At 31.6% G+C, this 22,936-nt stretch overlaps 1 protein-coding gene across 2 annotated transcripts in view; it reads left to right on the top strand.

The window, feature by feature from the left end:
• The window catches only part of IBTK (inhibitor of Bruton tyrosine kinase), an 87,101-nt gene extending 66,920 nt beyond the window's left edge, over window positions 1–20,181 (top strand). Inside the window, exons 25-30 of one of the 2 annotated variants that reach the window (XM_074237388.1) lie at window positions 1,898–1,990; window positions 3,225–3,380; window positions 11,000–11,146; window positions 17,048–17,119; window positions 18,286–18,418; window positions 18,866–20,181. In XM_074237388.1, the coding sequence (XP_074093489.1) occupies window positions 1,898–1,990; window positions 3,225–3,380; window positions 11,000–11,146; window positions 17,048–17,119; window positions 18,286–18,418; window positions 18,866–18,997 (733 nt within the window). In that variant the 3' untranslated portion in view covers window positions 18,998–20,181. The remainder of the gene's footprint in view (window positions 1–1,897; window positions 1,991–3,224; window positions 3,381–10,999; window positions 11,147–17,047; window positions 17,120–18,285; window positions 18,419–18,865) is intronic. The other variant, XM_074237389.1, reaches the window with a different exon arrangement.
• Window positions 20,182–22,936: the final 2,755 nt, after the last annotated feature.

Raw genomic sequence — 22,936 nt, 5'->3', positions numbered from 1 at the left:
TTATGATTTTCTAAATCAGTCATTTTTAATCTTTTTTGGTGTCATGGAAACTTTTGGCTGTCTTGTGAGACCTATTTGTCCCTTCTCAAAATTATGTTTTTTAATCCAAAAACTACATAGGATTACATAGAAAAAAATTGTGTTAGATCATAGTTATTAAAATATTAAATTCACATATACCAGGTTAAGAATTCTTGCTCCAGGATATCATACATTTATTGTAATATATATTAAATAGCATGTGAATGTTACTTATTTTCCTGAAACATCCTCACTTAATAGATAATACAGAATAAAAAACAAATGCTTAAAAATGCAGAATAATGCAGAAATCCCTTACCTATTTTGAAATCTTACAAAATTAATAAACAATGATTGTCACTTTACTAAAATGATGGATTTATTTAAATAGATTGGGATTTAGGTACGAACATTTGCATTTGGGCTTTGATTATTTCATTTTCATTTTATAATTGGAGATTTGGGGCCAAGATTAATAATGGCTCTCCATCAGATTTTCTTTGCCTAATTCTTGAAGCTTTTGAGAAACTTGAGCACACATTTTTTTTGTGGTGTCCTTTTAAAAGAATTATAATTTCAGCCATATTTGCTCATTAGAACAAAGAACAGAATGACAGACTAAAGGAGCTTTGGTAGGAGCACTAAGGTAGGCTGTTGATTAACTCTTAAAATTATTCATAATTTTGAGAAATTAGTTGGAGCATGCACAATATATGGACAGTGGAAATGTATTCTCATTCCAAATTCCAGAATTTAAGAAAATTCTCATAATAGTTAATTCACATTTATAATGCAAGGAAGGTTGAGTCAAGATCATAGTTAGCCATATTTCTTATTTCTGAAATAACTTTCTTTGAATTAAATGTGGCTTTTCCCACCCTAAAGGACAATAATAATCATTCCTCCTAGCATTTATAGACCTTTTGATGAAAATTTACAAAGTATGTTCCTTCCAACTTTGAATGCTAGGTGATTGATACAAGTATTATTATCCTTATTTTGCAGATGAAGAAACAGATTCAAAGAGGTTAAATGACTTTTCTAGTATACTACAGTTAGAGATGTGGATCCAGTTCTTCAGAGATTTGAACCCAAATTCTTCTTACTTCAAGTCTAGGATACTTTTTTCTAATCATGCTGCCTGTCTGGCACATCTTATGAATGGTTCTTAAGTCCTTATAGGAACATTATTTCATTCTAATAATTAGACTTTTTCTTTTAGACAAGAACGAAAAGTCAAATAAAACAAATATAGTAATTAAGTTATATTGTTTGTCAAGAAATATATAGGGATTTTCTGTAGGTATGAAATTCTGGATCCGTGAAGGTAATTCAGACAGTTTTCTATCATTTAGCAATCCCTTCTAGTAGATTTTGACTACATTTAAGAGAATATTCTAGTTTCTTTATTAAAGGGTTCATTTTTACTTAATGTTACCTTAAGTCTTTTGTGTTAATATAAATATTAAAGCTTAAAATGGAAAAGAAAGGAAGTGCTTTTCAAGGTCCTCTTTTATCTTAACCAATAAAAATTTAATGTGAATTCCTGTGTGGCATGTCATTTGACCAAGAAAAGTTAGCAATCTTCCCTTTCCTTAACTACTATTTAAAAAATAAGAGTTACATTTTAATTATGTCATTTAACATGGTAATGACTTTGAAAGTATTTTTGTTGTGTTATTTATATATACATATATAAAGAAAGGTTTTATCTGAAACATTCTATTTGAGGTTTCCCATAATTGAGGAAGTAGACATAAATTATACATCTGATTACTGATCTTATATATGATTTAGACAATTTCTGTGAAGGTTAGAAACTGGAATGTAAGTGAAAATGAATGTCTTGAAAGGTAACCTTTTTTATGTCATTCAGCCCGGTCAGCCCTCCTGCCATGGATCTTAGAACCATCATGGAAATTGAAGAAAATATGCAAAAGTGTGGAACTACACCAAAGACAAATTCAAGGTCAGTTGGGAAGCATTGCCAGAAAAATAAGAATATGTCACAGAAAAATAATGTTTTAGGTTTATATAGTGATACATTTTTATAATTTTCATTTATATTTTAAAATTAGAGCTAATTTGAATTTTTCATATTTTTAATTAAATATGTAATATGTAATTTTTAATTAGATATGTACCTTTGTACTATGGCATTTTTTTTGTTTTGTTTTTACAAGGCAATGGGGTTAAGTGACTTGCCCAAGGTCACACAGCCAAGCAATTATTAAGTGTCTGAGGCCAGTTTTGAACTCAGGAAATTTGTTAATTAGGGTAGAGCTATGACTTTAAGGATAAATCCTTAAAGATTTACTGAAGCACATGGAGGTCAAGTGACTTTTCTGACCTTACTACAGTTAGCAAGAATAGGTAGGATATGAAACTAGACTTTCCTGACTGCAAGCTCAGAACTCTACTCATTTTGTAATGTTGGTCTCTTTAAGAAAGTCAGAGTAGTTTTTGATATTAATGTAATTGGCTGTACATCTAGTTACTGTGTGATCTTTAGCCTTCTTTATTTAATCATGTGATTTACTTACACTTCAAGCTATCATTTTCTTTTATATGCTTTACAATATAGAAAATAAAAACTTTAATGGATTTTGTATCAGGATACAATTCTCAGGAAGATGAACTAGTTGGTATTTTCTTTTATTTTGACCTTTATTCTTTAATTCATTCTAAATAATTTTATGCTATCTTGAGTTAGTTGAGTTGATGATTTTAGTCTGTCTTCTGATAAATATAACATATACCTTTCCTTTTAAATCAGTATTTTGATTCAGCAATTGTGAATGGCAGATCACCTTTGTATGTAAAGATAGAGGAGCATTACAAATAAAGATCTTATATATAGTTTTTTTTTTTTGCAAGGCAAATTCGACTAAGTGACTTGCCCAAGGCCACACAGCTAGGTAATTATTAAGTGTCTGAGACCAGATTTGAACCCAGGTACTCCTGACTCCAAGGCCAGTGCTTTATCCACTACGCCACCTAGCCGCCCCCCCACTACACCACCTAGCTGCCCCAGTTATTTTTAATCCTATAGAATATTTTTATCTTCAACTTAGTTTTACATCAGTAAAATCTTGTCAAAATAGACTAGAATTCTAGTGATCTTTTTTAGTCTCTAGTGATCTTGTTTAGCCTCCTTTAAATATCAGAAATAACATTTTTTTGGTGTTTGATTTAATTTGCAGCAAGACCTCTTCTCATGGGATTAAGCTTTCTCAAAAGCAAAGAAAAATGATTGCCATGGCTGCCAAGGAGAACAACCCAGGAATGAATAGTGTGGAAACTACGGTCTTGACCACTCCTTCTTTATCCGCAAAAACCACAAAACCAGGGAATGCCTGGTATGTTCTTTTACATTAAAATAGCCCCATATATATATCTTTTTTGCAAGATAGTTTTTTTATTCCAGTTATTTAATACTATTTATTAAGATACACGTCTTTAATCTTTTATCTGTTAGTCACTGATAATTGAAATTCATCCTTTATATTTTCAATTTTTCAAGAAATAGATCATTGAAGATTAGTAATTTTTGTTTTATCAATAGAGACTTGAAAACTACTAATATGGAAGTTGGACTCCAATTAGTAATATCCTATGAAATACCTTCTGTGTGTTAACCATGGTTCTAGGTTCTAGGAAAATGTTGTTGCACTTGTTGTTTGTCCTTTGTTCATGAAGAAGACCATAACATTAGAGAAGTAATGCCATGACATGAGAGTGAATTGAATTTAAGGGAGTGGGGCAATGTAGAGGAAATTCGTACAAAGTCACCAGCCTCTCTCACATTCTCCTCTGGAGCCTGCTGGGTCCAATAGTCAGATATAAATGAGGTGAACTAGAGATGGCACTTGAATGAAGTGTGAGACCCTGAACTTTTTGACCTAAGGTCTTTAATAACAGGTCTGTTTGATTGAGGCATTATTTAGTGATTTAGGCTAAGTAAGAGATGAGGTAGAGAAAGTACACTTTTATTGAATCCAAAAAAAAAAAGTCTAACTTGGAGGGGAGCAGGGTTTCTCAATAATTTAGGCTAGTAAGGAAGAGTTGAAGTAAAAAAAAAATAGCCTCTTTTGCAAAATCATCAAATAAAAAACAATCTGGGAGGGGAAGACCTTTAGGGTTTCTGGCCAAAACTTGCTATTTACATTCTCTCTGAGCCAATGACTGCCTAAACAGTGTTCAAATAGGGCTTGACCTGGGACTTATTATTGGCCAAACCAATGAGAATCAGAGTGATTTGGAGTCCTGTAAACCTGGAGATACTTTTACTAGGTTTGAGATATCAAAATTTACATTCCTCTGGGCAGAACACCTGCAAGTAAAAAGAGAAATCAACACAAAAAAGAAGCTGTCCTTGCCCTTAATTCTAAAGGAGGAGATGGAATGCACATATTTAAAATATAAACCAAATAGAATTTAAAGTAATGGAGATGAAGAGAATGTAATTGCTGGAAGGAATCATGAAGGTCCCAAAGCAAGTGGTTTTTGAAGAAAATAAGATGCTTACAGTTGCAGATGAAGACATTCCAAGCATGGGGGGGTTAACCTGTACAAAGTTTCAGTGATGAGAAATGATAATATTATAGAAGGAAGCTCAGTTTGAACTTAAAGAGTTTCTGAGAGGAGTAATTTGTAATAAAATGGAAAAATGTTTGGGGGCAAGTTGTATAAATGAGAAATAATGGGGTTTAATGACCTTAATATTAGCATTTTAATAAGATTCAAAAAGATGTATGAGTTTAATACACTGTGTTTTTGATGTTTAAAAAGATTTGAGAGATCTTTATGGCTAATTTAATCATTTTATTAATAAGACCAGAAGGTTATTAATAAAAAGACAGTTATTTGACTATCTTTCTTAGGCCAGAGACAATGATGGATATGGATTCATAGCTTATATACCCTTCGGAACAATATATGGTCCATTGAAGAACAATCAAATCTAATTGCTTAATGTGATTGGAGGTGGGCTGTATTAAAATAAAGGGCTAAATATCTTGTGAATTGGGAAAATTCAGGAAAACCAATCAATAATACATTGAAAATAATTTGACCTTTGTAATCAGTGATTTTACACCTGTGAACTTGGAATTCCTGTTTTTACAAAAGAATGGGAAGAGAAGTCATCATTTCTTTGCAGCCAAGCTTCTTGATGATTTCTCAACATTCAGTTGGTGAAGTCACTGGGTATATTGATTTCCTGGTTCTGCTTACTTTACTTCATTCTATATCAGTCTTTTCTTGCTTCTCTCTATTCATAACATTTATCATTTTTACTCATTACAATGTTTTGTTATTTTCATGTACCACAAGTGATTTTATCATTCCCAAATTGATGAACATTTCTTTATTCCCAATATTTTGATAGTACAAAAACTGTTGCTATAAAAGCTTTTAATATATATGCAGCCTTTCTTTTTGTCATTGAAATCCCTGGGAATGGATATTTTAGTCACTTCATTTGAAAAATTCCAAATTTTTTTCCTGAATGGTATATCAATGTACTAGCATGCCTGTCTCTTCATAAAACCTTCAATACTGACTACTCCCATTTTTAATTATCTTTGCCTGGTCTATCTAATTGTGAAGTATAAACTTCAGGGTTTTAATTTGCATTTCCCTTATTGGTGATTTGGAGTTTTTTTCATATTCTTATTAAAAGTTTATAATTCTCATGAGACCTATTCATATTTTTGACCTAATGGAAAAAGGTGTTTGGTCTTAGATTTTTCATATATTTTGGATATCAATTTCTTATCAAATAGTTGATACAAAGATTTTTTTCCCTCAACAGACTACTTCCCTTATCATTGATACTCTGATTTTGTGCAAAAACTTTTCATTTTCACATAATCATATGTCTTCATTTTATCTTTTGTAGTTATCTCTATCATTATTATCTATCCATTATTATCATCTTTTATTCATAACTGTGAAAGATATGTGATCAATTTTTTTCTAATTTTTTATAGTTATGTGATCTTTAATATTTAAGTCACACTCATTTTGTGGAATATGTAAGATACTGATACGTCTTAGTTTAAATTTCTGTAAGACTACTTCCCAGTTTTTTCAGTTGTCTATTTATAAATTAGAGAATTTTTTCCTAAGTAATTTGTTTGTGGGTTTATCCAACACTGGGTTATTGAGTTTAGTTATTTCTGAATCATCCTTGCTTACTCTGTTCCACTGACATACTTCTTTATTTTTAAATCAGTACCAAGTATTGTTGATAATTGTTGATTCAGCACCGAGATTTTTTATGTGAATAAATGAAGTATTGCATACTGTGTACCAAGTACCATACCTTGGGAAAAAAAAGTTAATGGTTACAGCACTGAAGAATCCAGAGTTATTCTGCCTCTATTTTGAGGGAAAATGTCCTGCTATTTTGATGTTGTAGTTTAAATAGTAATGTATATTGTGGTATATACTAAAATGGATTTTATTTATTTTATGGTACTTCTAAATGGATTCCTCCAGGCTTAGTAAACCACAAAATAACATTACCTATGTTGTGTTTTATTTTCATTTATTTTGTTAACTATTTCCAATAATTTATCTTTTAATCTGAGCAGCACAGAAATAGTGAGCTTGACACCTTTCTTTTATTATTTTTAGAGAAGCTAACCATATTCTTTTAAGATCTTCCATATTTTCTATTATTGTGGAATTTGTCATTTTTTTCTATCTAGCCTTTTTTTCTCTTAAGTGAAAAATTCCAGTGTCACTTTTGCTAGGGAATAGAACTGTGTTTAATTTTTGTGTGGTTACAAGATGTCTATAAAAGTTCTTCCATAAAGTTCCTTTGGCTGCTGAGATGGAAAATAGTAGCCCAAGACTTAGAAAAGTAAAGTATCAGTGAAAATGCTTTCATGTTTGATGAAAGAAAAATTGAAATAATTTTACGTTGTTTTCTTAAGACAATAATCATTACTAAACACCCTGCTATGTGTCAGCCTCTATGCCAAGTTACAGGATTACAAAAAAAGGTAAAAACAATACCTGCTTTCAAAAGAACACACAATTTAATGGAGAAGACTGGGAAAAAGGCCCTAGAATGAGAGGAATTCAGGAAAAACTTCTTGCAGAAGGTGAGGGGGGATTTTTAGCTGAGGTATGAAAGTTCAAGGAAGCAAGAATATTAAATGAAGAAGAAAAGAATTCTGGACTTGAGGGACAGCTGGTGAACATGTCCAATTAGGAATGGAGTGTATTATGTGAGGAAGAGTAATATCACTGTTACTGGATTGCAGAATACATGGCTGAGGAGTTAGAAATGAGAAAACTGAAAAGAGGGAGAGAACCAACCAGGTTATTGAAAGACTTTTAAAAGCCAAACAGGATCTTTTATATTTAATAATGGAGGTAATAGACAATTACTGTAATGTATTGAATTGAGAGGATGACATGATTAGGCCTATCCTTTAGGAAGATCACTTTGACCTTTGACGGGGAGATTAAAGTAATTTATCAGTAACCCTTGCGGACTACAAGTGAGATTTGAGGTATTTTGTGAGTATTAGCAGTCATATGTTGTGTCCTCTTATTAAATTGAGATTACCCAGAGTAGTTCTGTATAAAAATAAAGAGCAATATCATTAGTGACCACAAATCCCCAAAATACTGTTAGGAGAAATTTGGCAATAAACTGCTTTTATGAATACAGTTATGAAGTTTTTGTGCTCCATGGAAATGAGATACTTGTCTTGGAAACTTTACTGGCATTGATATCTGCCAAAAGGGTGGAGATAGTACTGGCATTTATTCCTGGTTAACTAAAGACACAGTATACTTTACACCATACTTATCTTTTTTAGCTAAAAGAAACATCCAGTTTTTTGTTTTTGTTTGTTTTTTATCTGTAAAGGATAACTTAAAAAGTAAAGTTAGGGTTTTTTGAAGGCAGATAAAATTTATATCAGATGTTCTTTAAGAAAGGTCCTATGGCTCCCAAAATATTCATTGGCATAATGTACATTTTCTTTGGAGTATTTTGTTTGGGTTTACATTTACATTTTTTTTTTTAGACACAGAAGCTTTAAAGCATAGACAAATAATTATTTTATGTTGTTTATAGAGACTGCCTAGATTTCACAGTAGGAAAACTGTGCAAAAATAAAATTTCATGATTCACAGATTGATCACAGTTGTTCTTGTTAGATAAGAAAAAGATAGTTGAAACAAGATAGTAAGGGTAAAGTTTAGGCCATTAATGTTTAAAGGAACAAATTGGAAATATATAATCTATTATGTATCTTCAATTTTGGAAATCAAACTTAGGAGATGGCTGGGACTGTCTTACATGCCTTTTTTGTGGTCAGTGGTCAGACTTGGCTTTTTGGCCACCTTTTCTTCTTTTAGGGGGTAAGAACTTTTTATTTTTTTTAATTGAAATTGAGCACCCCTAGTTACCTACATAATCCCTTATCGGGTCCTGTGCTCTTAAACTCAGTAATAAAAAAAAAATCCGTATATCTCAAGTGAGAAATAATTTTGTAATTTTTTTGGGGGGGCACTTGAAATGACTTTAAAAAAGGGGATAGAGAAATCCCTTATAAGTTGCAGGTCAAATTATATTTTATTTATTAAAGTACATTGTTCTTTTTGTTAGTCATTATGCTTCACTTAATGCCTCATCAATCTTAAACAACCAGTTCACCTTTTTTCCCTACAAACTGCTTCAAAAAATAGTGTTTTATATGGAACTCTTCAAAGTCTTTCATGAATCATCTATCAATATTACCAATAATTCTGCCTACTAACTCAGGTTGTTTGGGGAATCAAATAAGATAATATATGTAAAATGCTTTATAAATTTTAAAGCTTTGTATAATTATGAATTATTATCTGAATTTATAGCTTCAGAGCTATTGATCATGCTGTCCCAGATGACTTAAGAGAGATGACAATTTCAAGACTATGCTAAAGAGTCAAACATATTTTTGTATTAGCTAACAAATCTTGTACTTAGCCTTTTAGATAAATCAATTCATTTCTTCACTAGTGAAGCACTGTGTTTTCATAGATTCTAGTTTGTTTAGGATAACCTACGTACCACTTCTTATTGTGGAACTGTTTATTTTTCTTTCAAAGAGCTCCTGAAATTTCATATATTCTTTAAAGTCTTTCTTTATTAAATGATACAGAGCTGTGACTTGACAGTTGATCACAAATTCACTTTATAGATTTAAAGGATAATATAATCAGGATAAGCATAGATCAGCATTTTCATTCTTTTTCTTGTACATCTTTTTATTTTTCTTTTTGTTAATGTGTGGTTTATTTAATTATGTTGAAATTAGGTAAATATTGATATCTCACTTGTCCTCAATCATAAAACTAATCAAAGGGGAAATGGTACTTCAGAGGACTTCTTTGGTAAAGTTTTCTAAGTAATTTATGACTTTAGCCATAATCCACAATGTCTGAATTGTCTAAAGTAATGTTTCATATTTTGAAAATTTATGTGGTTAAAATTTATATTCTTTAGATATTTTTTTTTATTTTTCTTATTAAAGAAAAATTCTAGTCAGTACCATAGAACACTTCCTATATTTGTAATCTCCTTTGACTTTAGGGCATCCTGTATAGCAAGGGATTCTAAAGAATGGACAATAAGGGAGATACTTTTAAGAAATATAGAGAGTAGAGAAGATGAATACTCATTTATCAGTTTACTGCATGTGCAGAACAGCAAAAAAACTTGCTTTAGTTTAAGGAAATAAAAGAGTGAACTGTAATCAATTCCTTTCATCACTTCAGATTTTCCTGAAAATACATGATGACTTTTTTTCCTTTCAGGTGGAATAAGTTGATTTTTTTCTTTAAATACTGTGTGTTTGTGATCTCAAAACCTTTCATACCCTAGTTGATAAAATGATAGAAATTGATTCTTTGTATTTGGTAAATGCTGACAACTACAATAAAACTGGCTATGTGGAACTCTTAGAGTGTTTTTTTTTATAGTAGAAATTCCTAAATTATAACTATTTCTGGTGAAAATATTTCTAAAGTATACATATATGATTTCTTATATATAATATACTGAATATAAGTTGACTCTTGATGACTTAAGAATCATCAGTGTGTATATATCTATATATGTATATATATATATATATATATTATATATATATATATATATATATATATATATATATATATATATATAATTTATTTGATACTGTGTGTATTAGCCCCTAAACTCCTGAGCTGTACTCATTGGCATTATCTTTAGCATGGCATACCAATGCTTTTAAAAACTGTTGAAGACAATACTTTCAAGCTATGCCAAACTATCAAAAAGGTATTTATAGAACTTGAATAAAATTTATGTGTGTGTGTGTATAACAAAATAACCTGTGATGTCAAAGGAAACACATACACACATATCCATATATATGAATGCATACACATGTAGTGTACAGGTAATTTTATATACACACACACAGAGATATATGTAATTATCTGTATATCTTCACTGTGGTGAACTAACTCATCAAAACACGTCTATTGTAGACTTTGGCTCTTGCTTGTATTTCTTTCTGCCTTTAGTCATAAAAAACATTTTTCCCCTTTTTTTTTCAAAGACAGAAAGAATATTGAATTCATGTTTGATGGTTATACAAAGCTAAAATTGCTTTCCCATTGCTTTAATTTTTTTTTACATTTGATCCTAATCTTTTTATTTTCCTAAATCTATCTAGCTCTTTTTTCATTTTATTTGTGACCCCAATACTTAGCACAGTACCTTCCAACCATAGTAGGTATTTAATAAACACTGAGTCACTGACTTTTTAAAAATTGTGACACTTTTATTTAGCATAAGATCACCGAATCACTTTTTAAAAAGAAGTAACTGAAATGTCAATATCAATTTTTCACATTCTACATATTGTTGAATCACTAAAGTTGTTTTAAAAAAGTCAGCATATTGATGTGCTTTCTTTTATAGGACGTCTCTCAATTCAACTTCACCCAAGTCATTCCGAGATCTCTTACTAGAAGAAAAAAAATCTGTTACAAATCACACTCCAAGAAATCATGTCAAAAAAGTTTGCTTTAAAGCAATGGAAGATTCTCAAGCTTTAAAATCTGAAAGGTAATAGAATAATAATTTTCATTTTTCACTGGAGAATTCTATTTCTTTTATGTTCTACAGCATTTTAAAGAACTGTCATTTATATTTTGAAAATGTTATGTTTAGTAGTTCTTTTCAAAAATGAAATTTTCATGCTAATTTTTAAGAAAATGTCTGTAAACAATCCTTGTTTTATTTCCCCATTCTCATTTTTGAATTCTATTTCCAGACATTTCATATGTTAAATTTTAAAGAATGAATATATTTAGAAGAATAACTTTTCTAGTCAAAAGTAGCATTATTAGACAAATTTTTTCATAATGGAATACAGCTTTATTCTGAGATATAGGTAACATTTATGATAAATAGACATATTTTAGTAAGCCAGTGTTAGTCATTTATAATATTTCATAGTAGAAGGGAAGGGGACCGTAAACGACATCTATTCCTACTTAATCCTTTTACAGATGAGAAAAATCAAATCCCAGAGAAAGGAAAGCACTGGAATGATTTGTCAAAGCATACCTACCTAGTAAAAACAGACTTGTTGAAGGCTTGGTTTTGTTGGTTGTCTAAGTAAATGGAACATTTTAATATTTGTCTTTCAAATTATACCTTCCAAAATCATCCTTGAACAAACAAAGTAAACTCCTCTATTTGGTATTTAAAATGTGGGCCAACCTACCTTTCCAGATTTATTATGCATTATTCCTTCTTACCTACTTTGCATTTCAATTAAACTAGCCTTCTTGCTATTCCTCATTCAGAGGACTTTACATCTTTGTGCTATTGTACCAGGTGTCTTCTATGCCTTTAAGGAACTTCATCCTCATTCTTAGAATTTCCAATCTCCTTCCTACATGGAATCTCTTTTGATCTCTCTAGGTGCTTTCACCCCATAGATTGGTTTTTTGTATACTTATTATACTTATGTATGTTGTACATGTCATCTCCTCTTTGCTTTTGAGGAATAGAGAGACTGTTCTTAATAAATGAGTGTTGATGAGATTCTCTAAGATATATTAAGCTATAATTTTTTTCTTGTTGAAATTTGAGATGGCATCAAATGAGTATTTTCCCATGCGTGTTTGATAATATGTCTACTTCATGCTCTGGAAAAACATTTTTTTTTAAAATAATGACTTGAAGTATTGAGTTCTTGACCTTGTTAATCACTTGTATGTGCATTTATAGGATTCTAGATGTAGAGACCTTAGAGGTTACCTTCATTTTTATGAATAAGGAAACTGAAGCCTAGAGAAGTTAAATGACTTAACTAAGGTTACACAGGTAGCAGAGGTAGGATTTGGTTGCATGTCCTGTATGTGGAAGGACCTCCAGAAGTCATCAAATCCACTCATTTCCTTTTTTTGTTTTTTGAAGATTTCTAGGGAAGTAAAATTTTCCTTCCTCTACCATCTATTAAGGTTGTTCACATTTCTCAGATGTTTTCTTACATATGACCTAAATATTTTTTTAAATGGAGAACTCTTAGAGTTACAAATAAATATAATAACCATTTAATAGTGGTCATTGTGTAATCAAATCAATTAATACTTGTCTATTCTGTAAAGGGTGCATTTAGTTTCCTCTCTTTAAGCAAAACAAAGAAATTTAAGGCCTTTAATTCTTTAAGATTTTAAATATCAAAAGTCTTAATTTCTTTTTTATCTCCATACTTCCATACTTCCCTCTCCATGTTTTGCACAAGTTTTTCCAATTCTATCAAATTATATTTGAAAACTGAACAGTCTTTTATGATACCATCCAGTGCCAGGAAAATGGTTTCTGTGTTTTGTATGGCTTACACACCAAAAATTTCAGACATTTTAAGGTTAGAATTGCATTGCTAATATAAGAAGTAAGCTTTAAAAATTACTTAATAAAGTGAATAATTGGATTTCTCAGAACAGATTTTAGTGTTGCATATAAATCACTATTTATATTTTACTTTGTTTTAAACTTTTATATTGTTTTTAAACACTATCCCTGGAAGTTTTCTTAACTGAATAATAAGATTACATCTAAGAATTTTAATTTAAATGGAACTGGAACAAAATATTTGTTCTGTAATTTATCACTGGAGCATATTATGGATTAAGGTTGCTAATTATTTACTTTTATATATTACATATGTAATTGCTTTTCCAGCTTTCTTTAGAAATTAAATTTGTATTCTTCTATTGTATTAGAACCTCATAAAATGCTATATAGCTAGGTATTCAATAATTATAAACTATTTTAAATATCTTTGTAGTATTATATATATATGTATGCAGAAATAGGACAAAAATTATTAAAATAAGATTGGATTTTTGTTTTCTTTTATCTTGTCAAATATGTTGACAAAAGGTAGTTAGGTGGCAGAGACCTAAGAGACAGGAAGACTTTTCTTCCTGAGTTCAAATCTGACCTCAGTCACTAGTTGTATGACTCTTGGCAGATTTGCCTCAGTTTCCTCACTTGAGCTGGAGATGGAAATGGCAAACTACTGTAGTAACTTTGCCTAGAAAATCTCTTGTGGGTTCATGATGAGTTGGGGTATGGCTGTACAATAATATGTTGACATAAAATGGATCTAATTAAAATTTAGCATCATAACTTAATTTGTGAAATAGAAAATTGTTCATTTAATAAATACTTTTTGAACACTTCCTGTAATATTGTACTAGTACCCTTAAAGGTATAAAAAAATAATCAAAGATCTTGCTCTAAAAGCACTTATAGTCTGTTTAGGGAGGAAAAAACCTCACAAAACCAAGTTAAATATCAATGCAATAATTGAACATAAATTCAAAAGTGCAGAGCTTGTATTTATTTATATAATAGCAGTACAAAAAAATAACACAAAGATCATGTGATAACTGCTGCCAGATAGGTGATTTACAGGTAGTTCATTTGGGCTGAAACGGGACTTGGAGAAATGGAGAGGAGGCTGGAAAGTAACACATTCTAGCTTAGCAAAAAAGCAAGAACATGGATAAAGGAATGCTTATGGCATATTTAACTAACAGTAAGTAAATCATTCAGGCTGAAGTATAGAGAGTTTAAATAGAGAAATAGTAAATAATTAGTTGGAAATAATCATAGTATTTCATTTTTTTCCTCTTTTTGGCATCTTAGGAAATTCCACAAATGACCTGAATTTCTTATCTCATTGTAGAAAGTATGATTTTTTCCCAAGATGAGTAAATAGTTTTTTTAAAGATTTTATTTATTTTGAGTTTTACAATTTTCCCCCTAATCTTAACTTCCTTCCCCTCACCCCACTGCACAGAAGGCAGTTTGCCAGTTCTTACATTATTTCCATGGTATACATTGATCCAAATTGAATGTGATGAGAAAGAAATCACATCTTTAAGGAAGAAACATAAAGTAAAAGAGATAGCAAGATCAGAGTTTTTTTTTTTTTTTTTTTCCCCTAAATTAAAGGTAATAGTCCTTCGTCTTTGTTCAAACTACACAGTTCTTTTCTCTGGATACAGATGGTATTTTCCATTGTAGACAGCCCCAAATTGTCCCTGATGGTTGCACTGATGGAATGAGCAAGTCCATCAAGTTTGATCATCACCCCCATGTTGCTGTTAGGGTGTACAGCGTTTTTCTGGTTCTACTTATCTCACTCAGCATCAGTTTGTGCAAATCCCTCCAGGCTTCCCTGAATTCTGGTCCCTCCTGGTTTCTAATAGAACAGTAGTGTTCCATGACATACATATACCACAGTTTGATAAGCCATTCCCCAGTTGAAGGACACTGAGTAAATAGTTTTAAGAATAGCACTGTTCTTCAGTCTTCAACTTTTGTTTATTCTTATAAATTTTTAATTGGTGAAAATTTAAAAACCTTCAGCACAAGTTTTTGTACCTGACATTTATGTTGAAAGTCTTCAGTTTAGAATCTACATTGGTAAAGGTAGTTTAATTCTTAATTTTACATGTTTACAAAATGTGGAATCATGCTTAAACTTTTAGTAAAAATAGTTGTGAATTTATGCCTTAGGTTAGTTATTAACTTGCATGGGCTTTTTTTCCCCCATGTCTTGGCACCCATTTTTAAAATATCTATGAGAAGATATGGTTTTTTTTTTTAGCTTCTAACTACTAGTAAGGAAAAGGGAAAAATTTGATTTTATTACTTCTAATTTCTGTTTGTAATTAATTTAGGTATTGATTACTAAAATCAAAGCCTCAAGTTTTATTAGGTGCATATCAATTTGAAGAAAAGCCAGGATATGTACTTTAAAATTTTGACTATGAATCTTTCTTTTAAGGAGATTATCAGCATTTGAGGCACATGTTTTTGTTAATATTAGATACTAAATAATTACTTAAATATTTTAAAACTCAAGATTTAATAAATGTTGACTTCATATTCTGTCCTGAGTGGACAATTTCTGGGTTTTCCATAGTGTGAAAATTACATTCTTTGAGAGGACAACCTTTTTTTTAATGAGCTTGCACTCCACTTTTATAGCCATTAAGAACACTGGAACACTGTCATAGCAGTTTAATGGAAGAATAATATATATTGTTAAACTGATTGTTTACTGAAAGTACATTTGAAATTTTATTTAATTATAGAATTGAGGCCCTTTAATTTTCATGCATAAATTTTAGAAAGACTTTATAATATAATAAATTTGTAGTATATGAAAATCTTGGAAAATTGCTTGTGATTTCATTGTGTATCATTTGTCCCTTCCAAATTTAGTTGAAGGTGTTCAACTGACCACATGTCATTCGCAGTAATACACATCCTTTAGGTTAATTTGTAGTTGCTACTGTTGACTTTTTAGGCAATTATAATTGGTATTCTTTGAGAATGTCAGAACATTTTTGCAGATTAACCAGTGGTATTAGTTGGTAGTGGTACTCTGTGGTCAGAAAGTGGCCCAGCAGTGTTTTATTTTTTAAAAAGACCTAAGATTTTCATACTTTAGTTGCCTCTTTGTTCATTGGATTCAGAATGTGATCTAGCTGTGTGCACATGGTGTCTGTGTCTGTGTGTGTGTCTGTGACTGTGGACTGCATGCCTACATTAATAGATATGTGTTATCCAGAGAGTAAGGGAAGTAGCAGTTCTTTTTCCCTCTGTACTGGTCAGACAACTTTTGGAGTGTTGAATTAATTTTGATTCACTGTATCTTAGTAGAGAAATGGACAGCCTAGAATATGACTAAAATGTAAATAGTGAACCATCCTGTTTAAACCATATTAAATTGAGAATGGGGCAATTAGGTGGTACAGCTAATAGAATGCAAAACCTGGAGTTAGGAAGACTTATTTTCCTGACTTAAAAATCTGACCTCAGACATTATTAGTTGTATGACTCTGGGTAAGTCACTTAAACATGTTTGTCTCAGTTTCTCATCTGTAAAATCAGCATCTTTTGCAAGAAAATCCCACATGGGATCACAAAGAATTGGACACAACTGAACAACAACAATATGTTGAGAATTGAATACCTCTAAAACCATACTATATAGAAAATTTGGAAACATGAACAAAACCAGATGAGAAAACATTAAAGTATTACAAGACTCTAGTCACTTTCTGCAGGGCCTTTGGTAATATTTTTACATTTATAGATTATATGAATGTACATATGTTCTTTTGTTGACTTTTTCACTCAAATTTCAACGAGAAGGCAGGGTTGTACAGTATAAAGCAAAACTCACCGGTAGTTGGACTAGCTCTGCCACTACATAACTTTATATGTTAGGTATGTCATTTCATATGGATATTTTGGGTCTCAGTTTCTCTATAAAATGAGAGAATATTACAGTCTTCTGAGTCTCTAGATCTTTCATTTTCTGGAGCTTATTTAAGTGGTTTGTTCCTTTTCTCTTTGACTTAGAATTTCTACTGTCAATATTCAGTGCCAGAATATTTTTTATAACAACTTTTGGTATTTGTTTTGTAGATATTCAATGCGAAGTAACCCAGGACCTGAAGGTGACCATACTTCAGATTTGCCACTGCTAGAGAGTCCCAAGTAATGTTAAATTAATTGGTTTTAACTACTTTTTAGATCTTTCACAAGATCTAAACCTAATCATAGCAAAGGGATTTTTTAGTTAAAAAGGGGGGATGAAAAAAGATATTGTATGACTGGATATAAATTCTGTCTGTTTCATGATTTATCTTAAGTTAAGGGTCCTCGCTGAAACCCTTATTATATTCCATTCCTGTTTAGTCATGAATAGAACGATAGTTGCCACTAAGGCCTCCTTTTCCTGCCTCCTACCTCATTACTTTTGAAGTTGTTAAAAAATTTCTGTGCTAACTTACTTCTTTTGTAGAAAAAACTAAAAGGTATTAGCATTTATAAAACTCTATTAAATAGTAGCATATAATAATATGAAGCTAGGGACTAGACCAGTTTGCTTTGCAAATGGTAGTTACTTATGTAGTTAAATATTATGGCCCCACTTGGGATTTTCTTAACAGAGATTACTAGAATAGTTTGTCATTTCCTTCTTCAGCTCATCTTATAGATGAGAAACTGAGGAAAACAAGACCCTTGCTTAGAATCACGAAACTAGTAAGTATATGAAGCCAGATTTGAATTCACAAAGAAGAGTCTGACTCCAGGCCTCATTCTCTACTGCAACACTTAATTCTCCTGCCAGCCTTAAAATTCCGTGTAAATACTAGGTGCTATTGTTGTTGTTGTTGTTGTTATTATTATCATTATTATTAGTGATTTCATTGGTTTTGGGAAATGCTGGATCTGGAAACTCCCTCTTCCATTTGGTTTATTAACATTGCAGCTAAGAATCTTATAATTCTTTTTTTTTATCCTTAAGATTTTTTTTATTTAAGGCAATGGGGTGAAGTGATTTGCCCAAGGTCATACAGCTAAGTAATTAATAAGTGTCTGAGAGGCTGGATTTGAACCTGAGGTCCTCCTGGCTCCAGGGCTGGTGCTCTATACACTGTACCACCTAGCTTCTCCAGAATCTTAGAATTCCTACATACACTGGGAAGGTTTAGATGAATTTCCCAGGATCACACAACCAGTATGTGTCAGGTAGAGGACTTGAACTCTGGTCTCTCTGATTCTAAGATCTTTATCAAGTTACTTATCCCTGAAGAATATATTTTACGACATTGCTTTGAATGATAAATGAAAATTCATAATATTTTTTTCTCTTGCAGTCCTTGGCTGTCTTCATCACTGTCTGCCCCTGTTATGAGTGCTCCTGTAACTTTTGCAGCTATTGTAGAAGAAGAGCTGCAGCAAGAGGCAGCTCTTAATAGGATTCGAGAAAAACCATTGGCCCTTATCCAGGTAAGGGAACAATTCAAAGCTTACCATTAACTCTTAAAGACATTATTATTTTGTAGACTGTAGTAATCCTTCAGATCAGTCTGTCAGATTAAATTGTTAAAAACACAATTAACCAAAACTATATAGTTCCCTAATACAAATATTAATGGGAGGGTATTTGGGATATATAACTTAGAAAATTTATTAAATTGTGAAGTTTTCTCTTTTTCTATGGAAAGCACTTTCAACTTAATTCATCAAATAATTATTATTTGCAAGGTAATGTGCAAGAACAGAGATAAAAACTAGATGCAACTTATCCTCAGAAGGTTTACAGTCCTAAAGTTTGTTTTAGCACTTATCTTTTAAAAAGTGACCATTACAGAGTCAGGAGTAGCTATATTTCTACTTGATTTCTACAACTTTTAACTTAAGATTTTAATCCCCCCCCCTTCTTTTCCTCTTTAGGTTGAGGAACGTGCAATACAAGACTTGTTGATCCATTATGAAGCATATGGCAACCCTGATGAGTTTGTTATTGTTGAAAGGGCACCTCAGGGACCCATTGCTGTACCCATGTGGAACAAGCATGGATACTAATCTGTTAAAGATTAGATATGTATATTTCATTCTCTTAATCTTTATGGTAGGAAATAGGCTGAGGGAAAGAATTTTCATAACATCAGTAATTTATTCTGGAATAAGAGAAGAATTTAATTTGTCCATAGCAGTGATTTTAAGTATAAGTGTAATCAAAAGGAGACTTCACAAATTGTGTTTTTGATAATTTATTAAAAATGTATGGTAAACATTTAACCATGTTAAGTTTAAGTAGAATTATTTGCTTTTAAGTTAAATTTGTAAGGAAGGGGAAGCATAAGTGACGATAATATAAAAATGTGACATTAGAAAAGATATCTTCCATTTTAGAATTTGTGATATATAATTTAGAAAAATTTGCTAAATGTTTCTTGGTATTCTTATTTTTTGTTTGAAAATTGATATATTTGAAACTGGGACCCTAACTTTTGCTTTCTCAATCTACTATTAATGCTCAGAATTTAATGATAGCCACATATAAGAGTAATGAATCTGATGTTTTGAATTAATGCTTCACCATAGCACCTGTTTTCCTGTAGTTGAAGATGTTCTAGGTTCCCCTGGAGTAGCTTATTCTTCATTGTGATCTCAGTCTTTGAACACAGTGGAAAGGAAGAAGCAAAAATACTATCTTGCCTAGCTGAAGTTAAAATAATTATGGCTCCCCATGCAATTGGGTAGCCTTTTTGAAGTCAGATTGAGAGATTATAAGTTTCTCTAATAAAATTTTACAGAATGAATATTTAATTATGGATATATAGAATGACTAGCTTGAAAGAGGGTTGATAAACGTCTTTGCAGTATTGTTTTCACAAAGTTTTCTGTGCCTGGTTCATCTGAACCAATCTATATTTTAAAAGAAAAATTTATTAGCCTTATAGACTGTTTTCTTTGCCTGAATTTGAAAAGGTTTAATTTCAGAATTTTCATCATCTTGGTCAAGATTTTAGACAGAGTTAAAAGGAAGAAAATTATAGAAGTCATACATATGTTAAAAATGGACTAAACACACTTTGTAAGAATTAACTTGTCAAAACAAGAAAGAAATTTAGCTACAATTCACTATGATTTCATGTTCTGCTATACCAAAAACAAACAACAGCAAAAAACCCTTACCCTCAAACACACAGAAACACAGCAAATGTAAGGCATAAGTTCAATAAAAAGTTACATCTTGATTCACACCAATGTGTTGCGTATTTTTATTAAGTTTGTTCTTTAGTAAAACACACTTTTGAACAGGGACAAAGTGAAAGGAGAGAGAATAGAATAAATGAGAGTGGGGAGGAATAGAGTGGAGGGAAATACAGCTAGTAATAGTAACTGTGGGGAAAATATTGAAGCAACTTCTTTGGTGAACTCATGGTGAAGAAGGAAATTCCAGAAACAGCCTTTGGAATCTGAACACAGACTGAAGTACATTTTTTTTTCTCCCTTACTACTCTTGAGGTTTTTCATCTTTTTTATGGGGGGGGGTTATGTTTACTCTCACAACAAGATTATTTTAATATAAAATAAATATAAACCCCCAAAAAATTTTAAAAAAAGGATTATTCTCTGGGAAATACTAAGTACATTTGTAAGTTATATTCACCATGCATTAAGAATGAAAAAAAAGAGAGTTTTTCAGATGATTATATATTCAAAGTATCATTTCCTTTGCTTGTAGGTAAGGTAAGTTATAAAGGATAAAATGAATTCTATTTTCCCTTACTAGAGTTTATATACCTTAAGATATATACTTGAAACTAATTAAGAATATGTAATGTGATGTAAATACAAATTTATAAATATAAATATATATGAATAAATACATATTTATTCATATAGTAGAACTAGAGATCCTGTTAGTTTGAACACTAAAATATGTAATACTTTTATCAAGAAACAGCTTACAAGGGGCGGCTAGGTGGCACAGTGCATAGAGCACTGGCCCTGGAGTCAGGAGTATCTGAGTTCAAATCTGACCTCAGACACTTAATAACGACCTAGCTGTGAGGCCTTGGGCAAGCCACTTAACCCCATTGTCTTGCAAAAACTAAAAAACTTTAAAAAAAAAACCTAAAAAAGAAAAAAAAAAGAAACAGCTTATGAGGGCATCTAGGTGGTACAATGGATAGAGCACTGGTCCTGGAGTTAGATCTGACTTCAAATTTGGCCTCAGACAATTACTAATTATCTAGCTGTGTGACCTTTGGAAAGCCATTTAACCCCATTGCCTTGCAAAAACAAAACAAAAAAAGGAGCTTAACCAAATACAGAAGTAGGTAAGCAATGCTTGTTTCCTGTTTGAAAAGGTTGGAGATTTGAATTTCCCATATGAGCCAGTGTGAATGAGAAATTTTTTTATTTTTATAGTATTTTATTTTTTCCCCAATTACATGTCAAGACAATTTTTTAGCATTCATTTTTTTAGATTTTTTTTTTTAGGTTTTTGTAAGGCAATGGAGTTAAGTGGCTTGCCCAAGGCCACACAGCTAGGTCGTTATTAAGTGTCTGAGGCCAGATTTGAACCCAGGTACTTCTGACTCCAGGGCCAGTGCTCTATCCACTGCGCCACCTAGCAGACCCCTTTAGCATTCATTTTTTACAATATTTTGAGTTCCAATTTTTTCTTCCTCTTTCTTCTGAAAACGGTAGTCAATTTGATACAGGTTACATATGTGTTATCATGTAGAATAGGGCTATCCAAAATGCAGCCCACAAGAAAATTTTATGCAGTCCCCTGTGGGCTTACTTTAAATGCTTAGATAAACCAAGCTGAGCTACTGCAGAGTTCTCAATAAAATGGCAAATCAAAATATATTTTCCATTGTTTCAATAAAAAACTTAAAAGTAAGGTTGGATAGCTCTGATGTAGAACATATTTCCAAGTTAGTCATAGTTGTGAAAGAAGAAATAGATCAAAAGAAAAAGAATAAAGTGAAAAAAGTATGCTTCAATTAGCATTCAAAGTCCATCAGTTTTTTTAATAATTACAAGTAATTTATTTTTGAGAATCATTTAATGTGAAATTTTACAAATGAAATAAAAGAATAAAGCAAAACCAATTAAATTGTTCTACATATAATTGGGCACAGTTGTGTCTCACAAATAAATCAATCTCAGTTCAATGTCATCATGCTACAAGATAGGCTACTGTAGCATATGAACCTGTTCTCTCCATGGCTCACTTTTAACATTACTGCTAATTGTTTTGGTGATTACCACCCTCTTGGGATGTTTTACCATACTGCTTTGTTAACCACAATAGTGGTTGTCTATATCCATTATTCCCATTGTTTTAACTCAGTAAACTCATATTTACCATGTCTACTATAGTTTTGATCTCACCATAGACTCTCTTCATTTCCATATGCAATCGTTATTGAATCCTTGATTACTGTTTTAGCTCTGACCTCAATTGCCAACTGCAGTGTCAAACAAAATTCTCGTCTTTTATTTGTTTTTTTGTGCCCTTAGGAAGTTCAATATTACTAATTTTTTCCAAATGTTCCAATTGATTTGTTCTTCAGCTGTGTTCACCACTAACAAATACTTCTTTCCCTTTAAAGCCTTAGCCCTTTTGGGGTCTATCATATTGCCATCCAGTTTGTTTTCTTTCAACTCCTTATCAACATCCTTACAGATTTAATTCCTTATCAACACTAGCAGCATCTTTGAAAAGCACAAATCCGAATCCCCTCAATCTACCTGTGATAGGATCTGTTCTAATTGTGCAGTGTACCACCTCTCCAAAGTGAGACAGGTATTCAGGGGGATCTTTCTTGTTGATATCCAAGTTTAACCCTCCAGTAAACATTTTACTGTTGTCCTACTGGTTCTTGTGTTGATTTTGGAACCTTCATCGAATTTTATGCTATTGTACTTGTTTACATTCTCCACAGTGGTGGGGCTCTCGGCCAGGGCAGGTGGCATGGAGAGGGAACCGCAGTGGCA

Source organism: Macrotis lagotis, chromosome 5, assembly GCF_037893015.1.
Source record: "Macrotis lagotis isolate mMagLag1 chromosome 5, bilby.v1.9.chrom.fasta, whole genome shotgun sequence".
NCBI lineage: Eukaryota > Metazoa > Chordata > Mammalia > Peramelemorphia > Peramelidae > Macrotis > Macrotis lagotis.
Note: the sequence above shows the minus strand (reverse complement) of the source record. Positions and strands in the feature narration are given on the sequence as shown.